This window comes from Lagopus muta, chromosome 6 (assembly GCF_023343835.1).
Source record: "Lagopus muta isolate bLagMut1 chromosome 6, bLagMut1 primary, whole genome shotgun sequence".
In the NCBI taxonomy this organism is placed as follows: domain Eukaryota; kingdom Metazoa; phylum Chordata; class Aves; order Galliformes; family Phasianidae; genus Lagopus; species Lagopus muta.
The window spans coordinates 51,983,861-52,001,227 of NC_064438.1; the positions used below are offsets into that span (position 1 = coordinate 51,983,861).

At 38.5% G+C, this 17,367-nt stretch overlaps 1 protein-coding gene across 1 annotated transcript in view; it reads right to left on the reverse strand.

The window, feature by feature from the left end:
• Positions 1-2,228: 2,228 nt before the first annotated feature.
• JAG2 (jagged canonical Notch ligand 2) overlaps positions 2,229-17,367 on the reverse strand; it is a 59,567-nt gene continuing 44,428 nt past the window's right edge. Inside the window, exons 15-26 of the mRNA XM_048950238.1 lie at positions 17,056-17,169; positions 15,610-15,723; positions 15,159-15,272; positions 14,372-14,488; positions 13,530-13,557; positions 12,481-12,566; positions 10,321-10,434; positions 10,034-10,149; positions 8,550-8,795; positions 8,009-8,140; positions 6,872-7,028; positions 2,229-4,545 (exon numbers count right to left, since the gene is read on the reverse strand). Coding sequence (XP_048806195.1) covers positions 4,073-4,545; positions 6,872-7,028; positions 8,009-8,140; positions 8,550-8,795; positions 10,034-10,149; positions 10,321-10,434; positions 12,481-12,566; positions 13,530-13,557; positions 14,372-14,488; positions 15,159-15,272; positions 15,610-15,723; positions 17,056-17,169 — 1,811 coding nt within the window. The 3' untranslated portion in view covers positions 2,229-4,072. The remainder of the gene's footprint in view (positions 4,546-6,871; positions 7,029-8,008; positions 8,141-8,549; positions 8,796-10,033; positions 10,150-10,320; positions 10,435-12,480; positions 12,567-13,529; positions 13,558-14,371; positions 14,489-15,158; positions 15,273-15,609; positions 15,724-17,055; positions 17,170-17,367) is intronic.

Genomic DNA, 17,367 nt, shown 5'->3' on the forward strand with positions numbered 1-17,367 from the left:
AACTCATGAAGGTCACAACCAACAACAGGCTATCAAATTACCACGTCTGAGAACTCCTTTGGGCTCATATGATCTCCATTGCATCCCAAGGACTACAACAGCCAATCAGCATGGAAAAACAACGAGAGACTGTGCATCCAAATGCACTGAATCACTGTGCAAGTGAACTCCATGCTGCCCTAATTCCTTATCTAAGCTATCTCACGACCAGCATTACAACTAATACTTCCCTGCAGCTGGGTCTCAGGAGTACTAATTAGATTGCCTGCTGGAGAACAAAACAGAAAATGGCCAAAAGGAGCAAGCTTACCAAGCGTTTCGAGTTCACATCAGATCTTGATAAGAGCATTAGAGAAGTTGGCCTGGAAACACTAAGTTGTTTAAAAAGAAAAGCACTCGGCCCATTTACTTGTTTTACTCATTACTTAGTTCAGGTAACAGTTCTTTCAGAAGTGAAGTGGTGCTTAGCACACCTCCCAGTACCTGCACCATCAGCCAGTTGTGATGCACGGGTTGAACATTTCCTGTAAAAAGTCAAAAGGAAACCAAGCTACAGAGTGAAATCATGTGAGACAAGGGGAGAAGGCATGCAATTATTGTAAGAGCAGCATAGAAATAAAATCCATATACAAAGCTCCACTAAACTAGAAATCATGACTTTTTTTTTCCATCCTTTAAAATACTTCAAGTGCTTCAGGCTAAATAGCTTGTGCTTGCAGGTGAACAGCACTACCTGCTGTGAATTCAACACCTGCTACATTGGTTTCACAAAGCCACATCGGAGCAGCTTTCTGACAAGGCTGGACATCTTCCTGAGGCCTGGTGCCAGTCGTGACCCAACACCCAGAGCCATGGATTTGGGCTGTGATGATCCAGCTGCAGGTTCAGACTGCAGGTTTTCACCCACTTAACTTTACATACTATTTCGGTAATACGAAGCAGCAGATCTAGAGCCTTCAGGGCCAGTGAGGCAGCTCACTCCTGTGGAACAGCAACAGCCTTACTATATTTAAAAATCTATTATTTCTCCTTTTCTTTAGAGCAGAAAGAGCCACTACATTTAGCTGTACTCACATACAACCTCCCAAACAAGCAGCATTCTCTCCCTCCGCTATATTAAGTATAAGATACCAGAAACTCCTCTCTGCAGCAGGAACTTGCAAATGCTGCAGACTCAGAACAGTTAATCTCACAGAAGACAACAGATTCCCAATCTGGCACTGTCTTGAATTGCTAGTGTCGTTTCCAGTACCACTAGGGAGCTATGGGAGCCACCTAGGATGGCCCTCAGTCCAAAGAACCATGGGAGTTGATTTTAGAACATCTTATTAAGTCAGAAGTGTCAGTTCTTCGTCTATCCTTGCATTTCCACTCCTCCACCAGCTCTTCTACTAGAAGAGACATATCTAAAAGTGGGAAACCAGAGGTAACAAGAGAATTTGAATTTGAGAATTGACTCTAACAGCTCTCTCATTCAAGACAGAAACAAGCCAACCCCAATACCCCAAAGAAAATCATGATGGAATAACCACACAATGACAAGAATGAACACTGAGTGCTAGGAGCTAAGATCTGCTTCAGATATTGACAGCTACTAGAGAAATCAAGCATTTATATCCTGTATTTCCTTATACAAGAGTTCAACTCTTACTGAAGAAATTCCATACGTAAGCCATTTAAGTCATCATAAGAAACAAGCACAAACCTACCTACTCAACTGAAACTGGAGCATGACAAGAATACTCTGCAGCTCTTCAAGCCTTTTAAATTTTACTTAAAAGAAAAAAAATCACTTTGGTAAGAGCACTTGAAGCCCTTTCATGTCTGACTGCTCTCATCTTTCCCAAGGAAGCACCACAGTGCTGCTAGACAAGCGTCTGCTCAGCAGCTGGGAGGAGAGCCGTTTCAAAAGGCACACAGTCAATAACCGTCAGCAGAAAGACTTTTTGCTGCAAGGTAACGCAAGAGGCAGCGCAGAGAAGTGCCACCATTCAGGCACTGTCAGTGTCTGTGGCTCCAGACAACACGTGGGGCACCACCTCCTACGCTGACGGTGCAGCCGTGGGCACAGCACAACACTGCCAAGTAGGCTCAGGAAGTATCGACACGGGAAGGCTGTGAGCTAAGGTTACAGGAAGCAGCACACGTTCTGTCAGGGCTCTCTGTCCCTGCTCACTATGCATCACCACACCACAACTTCAGTCACTCAAAGCAAACACAACGTGAAGTATCTTACACACAATGAGGGAATCATTTTATTAGATTATGGAAGACAGCAGCATTACAGTACAAAAAGTTACAAGAGTAGCAGGAAAAAAAAAAAAGTGTTTTTGGTTTAAATACTCAGGATTATACTGGGGAACATGAGAAGGATAGTACCCTTTTCTAAACTCCTAACCAGGTTATCAAAATAAGTTCTGAATATTCAGCACAAGTAAAAAAGTTACAACAAACATCATTATAAAATGCTTTAATAAATAGTTTCTTTTCCGAAAGGTTTTTTTTTTGTTATTTTTTTTTTTAAAGAACATGTCAAACAAAAACATACTAAAACAGAAGATCCTGCAAAGCAAATCCTGTGTTCCTGTATAAAATAACTGGTTTCAAAACATTGGTGTTTATATTGTTCATGGGCCAGAGTTGATACTCCCAAGCATCCGCTCCTCTCACTGGCAGGGTAACTAGGGTATGTAGTGTTATGCTTCTTCAGTGATTAAAATAAATGTAGTTTTGCACAGTTCATAGCAATAACAAAGCCTTAACAAAAATCCTAAGCCTTCCCCTACCAATAACCATTTCCAATGAGGTACTCCCACCTTCTGAGTTTGCCAGCCTTTTTCCCTTAGAGCAGAAGATGAATAAAGCACAACAGAAACAAGGTTGAGGAAAATATTGTTCCCTTCATTAGGCCTGTATTTAAACGCAAAAAAAAAAGTAATACCACATGTAATTAACATATTCACAAAAGAAAAAACAATGCCTCGCTATGTTGGTACTGTACAGTAGATGCACCTGTTAGTGTTCTTGAGATGGGCTGAACATGGGGATAAACAAACATTTCTGGATCTATTTACACGTAAGTGGTTATGCTCCTATGTAAATACAAATGACCAACAGATTCCTAACATTGATTGTATTAACATCATTTTCTAATCTGGACATAATACCAAAAAAAGAGTCTTATAAACTGCCATAAAACCTCCTTTTCTGCAACATAAATTAAAAGGAATGACATGTAAAAAAAAAAAAGACCAAAATATTTTAAGTTATTAAATCAAATATACAGAGTGATTCATTTAATATGTACATATTTACAAAAAAGCACTTTCACTATTAGAAAATAAACTGTGTCAGTTGGGGAACCTAGAGTTCTCACAATTTTACTATCCATATGGCAGTCTTTGACAGTTGCTATAGAAAAAGTTTCATCTCAAGGCACTTGTCACATGCTTCAATACTGCAATTCTAAAGTAATTGAACAGAAATTAAAAGGCCACTTTTAAACCACAGTTGAAAGATCTCTATAATTTTTTTTTGTTCCTATTACAAAGTGTGTAAGGCAAATTTGGAGAAAATCTTACAGAAGCTACTAACGTAACAAGTGCAGTGAGCTGCCATTAATAGAGATTCAAAGTCAAGAAAGCAGTTTAAAGTTCACACAATTTCCTCAACCAGGAGGTTTTAAAGCCACCATTAAATTAGAGCAAGTAATAAAAAGAAATACATTCTGTAAACAGTGTACAGTCTTTTGTAATAAACTTTACACATATTGAAAATACAACCTCTCCTCTGCCACACAGCGAGTGTATTATAAGTAAACTTTACAAAAATAGCAACTATCAAAGATTACTCATTTTTTTCATCTGACAGTCATTGAATAATTTATACAAGGCTAAAGAAACAAAATAAATTTTATTTATTATTATTTTTATTTATTTTTTTTTTTACGCAAAATAAAGAAACTATGAACATTTGACTCCAGATACTTTTAGTCCTTGATGCAAAGCAGAGATGTCAATTTTCCCCCTCCCCGGTAAGGGCAGGATCAGTCTGCCTACATTCCAAACACAGATTAGTCTCTGCTGCCTTCAAAGTTTGATGCATTCACATTTTTTACAGATCTGTTGTCCATTTTGCCTATTTGAAGGGACTTCTTTACTGGACTGCTCTCTGATGCGTCAGATGCCTTTGCGGGCAAAGGCTTTGTGAGTTTGTGAGAGAGGAACTTGTCCATTTCCTCATCTCTTTCCTCCTCTTCATCTTCCTCTTCCTCATACTCTACATACTCCTCCACTGCATCACAAGTTCTTTTTTGAGGAGATATGAAGTTTTTGCATTCGTAACGAATGTCTTTGTTACTGTAAGATCTGTCTATAGGATTTCTGATGGGATTCAAAGGCGCCCACTGGTTATTGGCCCCCTCTTCTCTGGGAGGATGACTTCTTTCTCTCTCTTTTCTTCTCTTCCGAGTCCACCACACACAGATGATTATACAAGTCAGCCACACAACGCTAAATACGGCACAAAGAATTGGAACCAAATAATCTAGAGGGCAAATGAGAAAAAGCCTTGAGTTAATATAGCTGGATAGACAGCACTCGGCAGCTGCAAGAGGAGGTCAGCCCAAGTCTAATAGAGAAGGTCTACTCTAGGTTAGTCCAAGGAAGGACTTTTACAATGAAGGCAGATGTCATTACTGCACAACAGTAGATGTTCAAAAGCAACAATTCATCTACAAGTGCTCTTTATTTTATTTTTTTTTTTTAAACTGGACTCCATCCTGCTTAACAATAAGGGAAAAACACTACATTTGAAATGCTTATTCCTCCTCCTTAATGGGAAAACTGGTTATATAAGCAGGATCTTCAAGTACCTAAGCCAAGTTAGCCCATAATCTCAGTACATTACTAAAGGAAAACAAGTCCATCTTCATAAGAGGTAGACTGAAGAGTATTACCCCTCTAATTTGTTACAGAAGGGGCACCAGCATCTGTATCAGAAATACAAGCCACATTTTTACTACCAGACAAACTCAAGTCCACAGACATTTTCCACCAAGTTTCCTATCACATATCCCCCAGAAAATCAGTGTCCAAAACAAAGACCCACATTATTTCTCTGGGAAAAGTTCTAAAGATTCATGCTGGGCATTTCCCCCCCCCTCACTCAAGCTTTGCTACTAGGACAATACTTTGTTTTTGTAAGCAAGGATTCACATATTGTAAGCAGTACCAAGACATCACATGCTTTGCTTTTTGTAGACAGAACTGACCAAACTACCACTCCAGCCTCAGCTCCAACTGTAAATTGTCAGCATTTTCAGAACAACTGCTTACAGAATAATCTTCAAATGGCTGTACAAACCAATCAACTCAATACCACAGTCACACATGCCAACGTTAAAACATCTTCTGAACGTGTTCTTGTGTGATGGTTATGGTATGCAGGATCTGATATTCCCAAAACATGAGTTAACCAAGAAAACATTTGGCCTCAGGAGACCTAAAATCATACTTTATCACACTGGGACAAGATCGTACTCTTATCAGTAACTGCTAATTTCTGCTCATTTTTCCTACACAATTCAATATTGAACTGTAAACGTGGGAAGGTGGAGAGGAATTTAAGGAAAGAAGTTCTTCCTTGCCACTTAGAAATAAGGTTAAAAAAGATTCTTAGGCAATGGATAGCCTCCCTAGAGACTCCGTGTAAACATTTTCCTTGAATTAATAACCATCTCCATCTAGACATTTCAGCATCCCTGAGAAATCAGACAAGGACAGAGGGCTGTGCATCAATGCTTTAGGTAGGTATACCTCTACCACACTGTTTTTAAAACCTAAAGGTAGAATACCAAATCAAAAGACCACAAGAGATCAGGCTACAGTCAACCTCTTCACAACTATTCCAGTTAAAAAATTACGGGCAGTCGGTCAATACTGAGCATAAATAGTGAAATTAAGAGTCTTGGAAACTCTCATAGCTTGTGCTTAAGAGTGAAGCCAACATCTTTCCACTTTCTCCAAGGATCTTTGAATTTCTTTTACACTGGTGGCAAAGTAATCCCATCTCTTTTTTCCCAGGATTTAATGCATAATCAGAAAACTGAGATGCTAAACTATGTCAGAATCACAGCTCCATTCTTTATTATCTATACAATTTCCGTTCAAGAAAACATCAAAACCTGTTCACTCATTTAGTGGAGATGAGGAAATAGTACATTTGCCAAGGCTTTAACAGATAAAGGAACTCCCCTAAAGGGGTAACACAAAGAAAATGGAACCAGAAAATTTACTCATTGTTTTGACTATGGATGGAAGATCTTCCAGAAGATTGCTGAGGAGATCTAGGAAAGAGTTGGGAAGGTCTCCTAAGACTTCCACATTGGGCACCTTAACTGAACTGCTGCCTACCAGGGGTCCTCTTTGTTTCCTCCAGTCACAGCGACTATAGCAAGGCATTAGGTGGGACATTTCAGCAGTGGTAACTCCATCATCACCTTAAGACCTCACAGCCCCAGCTTGTATAGTGCAGCAGCACTAACAGCTAAGGTTTGGTTAACATCAGGAAATCAGAACAGATAAGAACACAAGGGAACTTTTGATCTTGTGAAAAATATGCTTAAGCTACAGAAAAGAGTTTGAAGTCAGAGCCTAAACAATGGCAACAGTGGGTAAAGAACATTATGACAGATTAGATTAGGTTTAGCCTAGCACACAAACACAGAAACTTGCTTAATGCCTTCCCCTCACTACTAATAGCAATTAAAGAACTTAATAAACCATACCTCCGCACAGAGACAGACTAGATGCTGGCAGCAGGGAATAGAGAACATTTTAAAAACACAGGATTAATGCATGGGGAACCTTACCTGATGATGAATTCCCAACAACTATTGTCTCCACTTTGACTTCAGTTACTGCCAACATAACAGTGCTGTTTTGCCGCTTGGTGATTGCATTCACTATTATATTAGCAGCATTCTGTATGAGACTGTTATCTTGTTCATCTCGATGAGGGACAAAAGACTAAAAGGAAGTAGAGAAAAGATGAAAATAGAATTACTGCAGTTATTTAGACAGAGAATTCTAATTTTTTTAAAATTCAGCTACATCTTAGTTGATATCCATGGGCTGGATTTACCTGACAGAAGTTACGAAGAGTAACCTTAAAGCATTCTGTAGCTACAGCATGGATGGTTTGATATGAACTGCAGAGGCAGTGTCAGGCTTGACAGGTAGCACACCCTGTTACTAATATCTAGCACCCCTCAAAAGGCAGCTGACTTCCATGTTCCTTACACTGCTCAGCTAAATTTAGTCATAACTCAAAGCACTTCAAGACATGTGGATTATCTAGATAGAAGCCCAGACTAATAACAGTCTGCTCTATTTATACCATACGGTTTACTTCTTGCATCATCACTCAGCGTGTTCTTTACAGCACTGGTAGAGACACACTCCAGCTTCTGCCTGGATAAGCACTACCATGAAAACTATTTACTTGGAAAACAAGGCATAAGCAAGCACTATGAGCCTGAGCTAGAAATGCCTCTAAAGCAAGCATTTAGCTCAGTAGAGCAACAATCACTTTCACACATCTAGCTTGCACCGTTTTTTTAAACTTAAAACATGTAATGAATATCCTGCAGTACCCATACTAGATGCACAGCACCAACTTCTTCACACTGACAAGATCCAATCCAGCTACCTGCAACTGCATCTTCACTGATGATATTAGTAGAAACCTGTTCACTAATACACACTGAATTAGTCCAAGGCAGTTGCACAGATAACAGAGTAGGCTTCTGTCAGTCATGAAGCTTGCGCTTCATCTATCCAGCAGTATAGGAGATTCCGTGAGATCAAAGTCACTGTACAGTCAGCCTAAGCCAAAAACTGCAGTATCCTCACTGAAGTGAAAGCAGTAACCTCTTCTGTGGCTCAAACTAACACAAAGACATTTGTGTACATGCACACACACACATACACACACACCTCATACTTACAATAGCAACTTCTACTGCATTCTCTGTGGAATATGACAGATCACATAATATTATCAGAGTTCTGTCCCTGGAAACAGATCTAGTAACTGGTAAATACCGAATTTCTGAACAGATATTTTCAGTTGTAGTGCCCTGTTAGAAGAAACAGATTGTATGAGTTCAGTTCAAGAACATAAAAGTAAACACCTTCAGAGTTTTTGCAGTTACTGAGATCTGATGAAAGAAGAAAAGAGGGCAAAGTAAGAAACAGTCCTGGAACGGAGGGTAAGAAGCTGAGCTTGTAATGACTACCCTAGTATAGACCAAGACAGGCTCAGACTGTAAGAGACAACTTCTTTGAAACTTAAAAGACAAAGTATTTGGTATAAATCCTAACTTTTCCTTGCCCTTTGAACAAACAGTTTATATCAACAGAAGAGTCTAAAAATAAAATTTGCAAGTAACTGCAAGGAGTTGTGTTAGAAACATTAATCTTCTATGTCTTAACATGGAATATATCTCTACATATATTGCCATTCTTCATTAATAATTCTGTTCTCACCTGTGGGACTTTGTTTCCATTAAAAATTAAAGTAATCCTAGCACAGTCATTGTCCAAGTACCCAGAATTAGGTAGACACTTGATATTGGGAGGCAGAGGTTCAGAGGCACTGCATTCTCCCCACTCAGTGCACGGTGGATGGAAACATTTCATGTACTTCTCTTGGCATTCTTGACCCATGGGACATTGGTAATTTGAATTATCCCAAAGTTTGTGTAACAGACAAGGTTTTGTCCCACACCACACCTGAAAATAAAGAACAAAAGTACTGTCACACATCATTGCTCTTACGCATCAAATCAAAACAAGCAATTTGCATGAAAAGGTCATGACCTACTGCTGATTGTAAAAAAAAAAAATCACCTTTCTACAATGTTACAGTCTTAGTAGCAGACAGAATAACTTGAAAATATGAACATCTTGTATTGACTGAAGTGTAAACTGAGCAAAGGTTACCCAAGACACTGATGACACTGAAGGACTTGCAGATTTATCTCTCATTACTTTGAACTTCTAATACTTTTTCTGAACCAAGGAAGTTGCACTCACTACACCGCTTTTACTTATTCCTCAAAGCTGCACGCTGCCTTCTGGTACACATCTTCAAGACTCCCTTCACATCAGTAAGTACTTCTGCAGTTATAGTTACAGCCATGCACTGCTCTCTTCAAACTCCCAATATCATAAAGAGTCTAAAAATGCACACTGAATAATTAAGTGCAAGTTATTTCTTTGCCTACAGGGCATACCTACTTAAACTAACACAAAGGCAGAGCAGATCTGTGAAAGCCAGCAGTTTTCAAACTAGTGCTTCCAGTGAAACGTGAAACATCCAGTTGAGGCAATGACATCAAGTACTGTTAGTTCTTATCTCGAGCCACCCACCTAGCCTTACAACTTGTAAAGCACAAGTCATGTCTCTCCCCAGCTGTGATGTAAAGCTGCACAGCAACCACAAATCCACTAAGATACACTATCACAGCACAGCTGAAAGTCCTTAAGTATACATGCTAACACATTCTATCTGCACCTACACTAACCATATTTCTTCCAATATATTATCCATAATACACAAACATTGCAATTTGTCAATTCATAAAGGCAAATATCATCCACTAAGGAAACTGTCCTTTACTTTGGCATTAGCATTTCACAGAATTAGAAGCTCTAACACCACTTTCAAGTATTTGGCAGAAGTTTATCATCAAGGATCGTTATTCCTTTACAATTCCTAATTATTTTTCTGCAAGGTACCTATCTGCTTCTAGAGAGTTTGTCATGGCAGGCAGAGAACAGAATAAAAGCTTGCCATTATGAAGGCAAGCCCATAAATGTTTCTACAAGAAGTCAGTGGACATTCAAAGAAAAGGCTGTTTTGAGGGTGACCCATGCAAGAACCTAGACTGAAAAGAGACCAAACTATGTATGAAAATTAAGCACGTTTCAGTCAGAATGACTTTAAAAAAATAGGTCAAAATACCTACCTTGGTGCAGTCAATACGGCCGTCCAAACAGTGGCAGCTGTTGCATTCTTGATCCCACCTGCTGCCATGAGGAAAGGTCATTCCTTTAAGCCAGCAAGGCTTTCCAATTCCAATCACTAAATAAGAAATATACAGACACTTCAGAGTTACTGAAGCTTTACACATTTTAAGAAAGCCTACTTTTGCTGCTGTTCCTTATACATCAGACTACTACACATGAATTCTATACTAACTGCATTGTATACAGTTGTTTTTTGGGTAAAGGTTGATAGTAGATATAGGAATACCTTCTTGACACCTAGGACCAACTCTTCCGGGAGGACAAGTGCATCGGTATCCGTTGATTTCATCTATACAAGTGGCACCATATCCACAAGGGGAAGATTGGCATTCATCAATATCTAGATAGAAAATAGGTACAAATCAATGGCAAGAACATAGAGCACTATAATTAAATGATTGCAATTAGATGTTTACCATGATGTAATCTGACAACGCTGGGTCTTCCAACATACAAAAGACAGCTTGGCTGTCCTAACTGGGCAGCACTACCATTTCAGCTGTAACCTCTTAGCAGCCTCTAACAGATTTCTTTTATTTCCATCCTAACTGAAGCCCCGTTGAAAAAAACAGCACTCAAGTCATCCACTGACTTAACTCAGAGTAGGAGTACTGGACAACTGAAGGTGCAAATGTCTTCTCTATATTCAGCTTGTGTCAGAACAGAGTGTGGGACTTAAGCCCTAGAGTTTGCTATTCAGACTTCACAGAAAAGCACACGCTTTCATCAAGTTACATAGCAAGAACTGAACAATCAGTTGGCTTGAAAGTGCCACCTGATTAGGTTTGAAATAACCTTAATCCACTGTAAGAAGGAAGAATAACGTAGAGCTTAGTTTGTGACGGACATTTCACACAACATCTTAAGTATGAAAGTGAGTAGACATTTATGTTATTTTTACAGACAGAATACCATTCAAAGATTGAGGCTTAGACCTGGAAGTCTATCAAAAAAGGTGAGGGAAGCACTGTTCTTTCAGATGCAGAACACTGGGGAATCGAGCAAAACTAATTTATGCAAATGTCTAGCAAAGGTAACAAACAAACCTGTCAAGCTCTGATCCATAGGGCCCAGCTGTTTCATTGCTGATTGTCACCAATTCCTCCCAAAACATCTTCCAAAGGTTCCACAGAATCATTTAGGTTGGAAAAGAACCTTAGGATCATCAAGTCCAACCATCAACCCAAACAAAACAACATTCCTTAGGCGCCACATCCACATCTCATGTACTTCCAGGGATGAGGGCTCCACTTCCTTAGGAAGATTAATGCCTAACCACACTTTCCAAGAAGAAATTCTTCTTCATATCTAATCTACAGAAGCTTCTTCTCTTCAAGCTATATTGGTTTAGGGCCATCTAAACAGCTGTTAATTCTGGTAGTCTTACCAGCTCTCTGTAAAAGGCATTTTTGTCAGGTCTACTCCTTTCATCTATATACCACACAAGGGGAAAAGTCAGCAAGCCCATTACAGATACACAGTATTTGTCTTTGAGTAGTCCTCTCCATTTCATGTCTGAGGACAGACAGTTCAATCTCTCAATGGGCATCTGGATGTAGATACACATGTGATTACAAGCCATATCTGGTTCTTCATCCAGAGATCAGCAAGTCAAATCTACTGCCGTAAGTGCTGTAATTACCTACTGACTAGAGGTATCAGGTCATGGACTGTCTGGCAGAACGAGGATGTAATCTCTATCTAAACACACAACATTGCACTGCTTGAGAAGCAGGACCAAGACAAAGAGCAAAGTTTGATCTTCCAAAGAAGTAAACCTGTGCATATATGTGTGTATGACAATTAGGTCAAAATGGTAGTATTCAATTAAAAAACATTTGTCCACAATAATTAAGTGCAGTCTTTGTTTTTCCCTTTTCAAGTTTCTGTCCTTCAGGTTAATAGCTAGTTTTGTTTTATAGCTTCAAAAGATCTCTGCAAGAAATGTGATAAAAACGTTGTGCTCTATTAGCTGCATGTTATTCATATGCCACCACTACACCCCTCATATTTTCATTTGTTTATGATGTCCCAGTGGATCTTAGTTTCTAACATCAAATAGTACACTTACTGCATTATCTTTTAATTAGTTCTTTTGATAAGCAACTTAATTATACTTTCTATGACCCTTCAGAAATGCATGGCAAAAAGCAGCAACTTAGTCTTTGAGTATAATTTAAGTCAAGTCACTTCTACACCGTTAAATAGAATAAAGAAAGGAACAGAAACTGCCATTGCTTGCAAGGTGAGTACCAGTGCCTGACGGACTCAGCTTCTGTTATTTGGAATTCAGCTGACCAAATGCAAAAGAGTCAGTCTTCTTTCTGACTTGTGTGCCAGAATGGTACCCCTTTCAAATCTTTGCCTATATTGGTGCTTTACTTACTAATTCTGCAGTCAGGGCCTGCAAATCCAGGTGCACATTCACATCGAAACCAATTCACACCATCAACACAGATGCCTCCGTTGTAACTGTAAAAATAATAAATCACAGAGGTGTTCTCAGAGTTCACTCACAACTCTAAAGATGAGCAAAAATCAGTTTCCTTACACAGCTTGTTCAAACAAATCCTTCCTATTGGCCCAATTTATGGCACTTTCTCACTATTCAACAAAATAAGTCCTTGCTAATGTATAATACTAGCTTTAAAACTTCATTGAACCATACTGTTTCATTGGCATGTAATTAAAGCTTTGTTAATTAAGCCTTCTGCTACTGTTCAGGGGGACAAACCTATTCCATCAGTAGACAGAGCACACTTTTAGATAAATATATTGCTCAGTAACAGCAACACCCACAAAAGCACTGTTGGAAGTTCATCAATAGAGCATTACAAATCTAATACAGAGGAAGCCTGAGCTTTTATAATTTACAATACATAAAGAGCAGCTTACTGCAGAAGCAGAAAACAGCAATAATGTAGACAGCTTGCTTAATCTACATCAGTATTTTTCCCTTTCAAAAATACATGAGAACTTTTGTATTTAGAATACCCCCGAAGCATACCTCCCCTCAAAAAACCTTAAAACTTTATACAGAAGATTCAATTTAATTGGATGTTTCCACATTCCTCTAGAACTATTTATTGTAAACTTAACAGGTTTTGATTATTTCTCATTCTGAACTCAAGAGTAAATACTTGAAATGTTATCAAGTCTGACTCATTTCATATTATAGTAAGTCAGTCACCAGTCAGTTCTGGCATGGAAACTACAACAAAATATTTTCTGTTCATACACAAGTCAACACAGCATCGCTCTGGGGGCTTTGCTACTGTCAAGGAATAGAAGAATATGACAATTATTTTTGGACTTGCACAAAGGTTGGTTTCATTTTTTTAGATTAGAAATAGTTCTAATCTGGAGTTGAAATCTGTATTCCTGTATTTAGATTTATTTTCACAATAGGCATAGAAGTGGAATCCTGCTACTTACCATGGATGAGGGTTGCAGTCATTGGTATCTACAAAAAAGACAGACCAATGTAACTTTTCTGGTGTATTTATTTGGAGGGTGCAACATTAAGTTTAAAGAGAAAAAAAGCTAAGAAATTTCCCCACTTGTAAAGAAAATTTAGTTAGACCTAGAAGACTGAAGAAATACTTTCAGAATACTGAAAATAGTGACAAATGGAATGTCTTACAACTTCAGTAATCCTGATCTATCTACAGTACAAACTGATATGCAGCATAATGTCAACATAAAAATAAAACAGGGGTATTGGTTGTATTGACAGTGCCTAAAACAAACATCCTGTAAATGCTTTCTGAAAGATGACTGCAACTTTGGTACTTCATATATATATATGTGCAAAATGCCAGACCTCTTAAGTGTATCTTTCACATCACGAAGAATTTGCAGGTCAGTTGCAGGCCTTACTCCACCTAACCACTTCATTGTATAGGTACACCGAAATAGTTAACTGCTAGTCTAAGAGAAATAGCTGCAGATTCTGGAATATGCACTACCACCTTATTTTCCCACATACTTCTCATCATTAAAATTAACACACAGAGCAAAACAGTCCCCATAGATACATATTCCTGAAGATTGTTTTTCTGTAAGAGGCTGAAAGACTGACTATGGCAGGGAGCTGAGAAAAAGAAACATGACAAGTTCTTCATTCATTAGTCAAGGCATCATCTTCCCATCTACTTCCCACCCTGAATGATTCAGATATTTTGGCACTTGAACACTATAAGCTTGCTCTGTTTCAATTAACAGCTCTGTGCTAGACACTCCTAGTAGCTCAAGGGAATAAAGGAGAGAAGCCTTACTCTGTGTGCATGTACGTCCTTCCCATCCTTCTTTGCAGATACAAGAAAAGGAGTCTCCACTGCCAACACATGTTCCACCATTCATGCAAGGGTTTGGTATACAGCTGCTGTTTTTAGCTTTGAAAACAGAAAATGTATCTATTCAGCACAAGTAAGATACTGATCATCTGGATATGTCAAAATACCTGAATAGTATTTGAATCAGCACCAGCAGATTCCAGTGCCATGTATCTGTCACCTACCTCCATGATCAATTGCTTGAGGCTTATGAAATAAAACATACCACGCAGACTGAATTTTACTCCCATCACAGATATTGGCAGTAATGCCCTGCAGAATGCAACAACCCTGCAAATCACCTAGGAAGAACTCTTATTTTTCCTGTACATGTGCTTGTATGTAGTTTTCTCTTGCTCACTAGGAGATCTGCATTATGAGCTTCAGGCAAAGCTGAGGACTAAGTTCCCTAAAGCTTTTTGACTTTTTATTTAGTCTCTAAAGACATGAGCCCAAGTGCTCCAAATTGCTGAGGAGCTACAGAAATGACCACATAAACCCATCACAAGAGATGAGTTTCCAGACTTCAGTATCTCGTGTCAAGTGACACGAACAGCCTGCACAAGACCTGAATGCTGACTGCTGCTTATGACTGGATGTTTTTCTACACAAAAGCAAGAAACCACTCTGAATTCATACACCAACTAAAATACAGGTTTGCCCATTTACTAAACAGGTAAGTGTTATTTCCTCTGTACTACTTTTGTCAGCACACAGTTAAAGAGCTTACCAATGTTGCAAGTACTTCCAATCCATTCTGGAGGACACGAACAGCGGAATGTATCTCCATCATCATAACATGTTCCACCATTGCTGCAAGTATTTGCATCACATTGGTATTCACCTACACATTGAATAAGTTAAAATTTAGCAACTTCAGGCCAGCAGAAATTATGACTGGGTAGTTTTTAAGTCACAATTTCCTTTAGAAACTGCATTTAAAATTTAATAGTACAAGAAACACATGGTTCCAGTTGAAACTTTATAATAAACCAAAAATAGTGGAATCTAAAAGCATCTCTTAAGGCACAATTCCACTATGGGTTGTGAAAAATTAAATTATTTAGAAGTCGCTGTGAAAGTAGCAGAGGTAATCAAAATGGCTTTATTGTGATTGATTTATTTTAAATTTCAGGAATGCCAGACTCATGCAAAGAAAAAAAAAAATGAAACACACTTACGTGAATGGCAAGTCTTTCCTTTCCAGTCATTCTTACATTCACAATAGAAGTCATTTACCAAATCAATGCATCGGCCACCATTGTGACATGGATTAGGAGAACAATCATTGAAATCTAGAAAAAGAGTTATTCAAATGAGCCAATCCAGTCTAGCCAAGACCATGAGGAAGAACTCAGTATTTCTCTATAAAATAGGTTCTGTAATAAAACAGTGCTTTTGATTGTTAAGGAATTATATTTGTATAAAGAAGTTTTCAATTTTTAATACTGAGCAACACATTACGGAAGACTAAGAACTTAAGAGGAAAGTTTCAGTAATAATACTGCTGATTGCCAAGTAATTAGAGAGAAAGTCATTTGCTTTATTCCAGCAAACATCTGTTTCGAACCTTATGAATTTTCTAGCATACAATTTATAGGGAGGGACCACAATGTCCCAAAATATGAGCCCAAACTCAGGTCTGCCACGAGATGAAGCTCTCTCTCCTGCTTCATGTTCCAAAATACATAGCATAGCTGTTTTTACCATATATGTGTGTGAATACATGCATAGTAGTTTTAGAGAATTCTTTTAACTTGAGACAAGTTTCAATAGTTAAAGCAATTAATCTAGACCATCTTAATTTGGACTACACAGAAAGACTCTTGGCAGTGATATCTACCAAAGGCTTCTCAGCATTTCTTTCACACTTAAGTTGATGTACATCCTGTAATAAGCTTCAGCAACTTCCCTTCATGTTTTAGAGGGGACTTCATTGAGAGTAGATAGCCACATTCAGCACAGAATCAACTGCAGTTTGCTCTGAAGTAACTTAATCATGAATTTCACCTAGTATGCTTCTTTCTTAACCACGGTTCATTGAGTCTCAGCCAAGGTATTAAGAATAAAGGCTTACTCCCACTGAGTCCAGGATACAGAACACTAACTAGCAATATCCATTCAATAATCATTCAAACTGCAGCAGTTGTAAATTCTAGTTCTTTGTTAGGACATTTCTAATTCCTGCAGTAAAGTAGAAGCACATTATAGCTTGCACTGATCTGAAGTCTCCAAATGAAAAAGCTTTTCAAATTCGGAAACAAACCTGGATTAGTAAATCTGGTAAAGGACAGTCACTGAGCACTAAGTACGAGAAGTTACATATGCTTATAGCAATAAAACAAATGAGTTTTCCAAGCAGTCTTTCACTTTTGCCTCTCCTAAGGAGAAGAAAGTCTTCCTCCCAAGGTATAGCCCAAAGAACACCAAACCACCAGATGATAGTCCCATTAAAAGAGCAGTCCTTTGAAGCTGCTGCCTGAAAGTTGTATTAACATTACTTCAGTAACAGTCTACTCAGTTTATTCGCCAAAGAACAGAGAAACTACTGCACTATTAGCCATACACCATCATGACTTTTATTATAAAATTAGTAACATTAACATGCAACGCATAGTAGTACTTACTCGTGTCACACAATTCTCCTTCCCAGCCACTTGAGCAGAAACATTTAAATGAATCAACTTCATCAATGCATGTCCCACCATTCTTACAAGGTTTCCCAAGACAATCATTGATATCTATGACAAAAAGTCAGCAGTTATTGCTCAAGGCTGCCTTCTATATCTACTATCTTCTTCTGTCTTTTACTGTCTTCTAGATCTACTATAATCAAGAATCCAGGTGGGTGACTTCTAGGCCTCCAGAAAACAGCAAAGCCATTCTCCACTTTCAAATACACAAGAACAGCTCAAAACAGTTGTTTTGGTAAGCTTGGT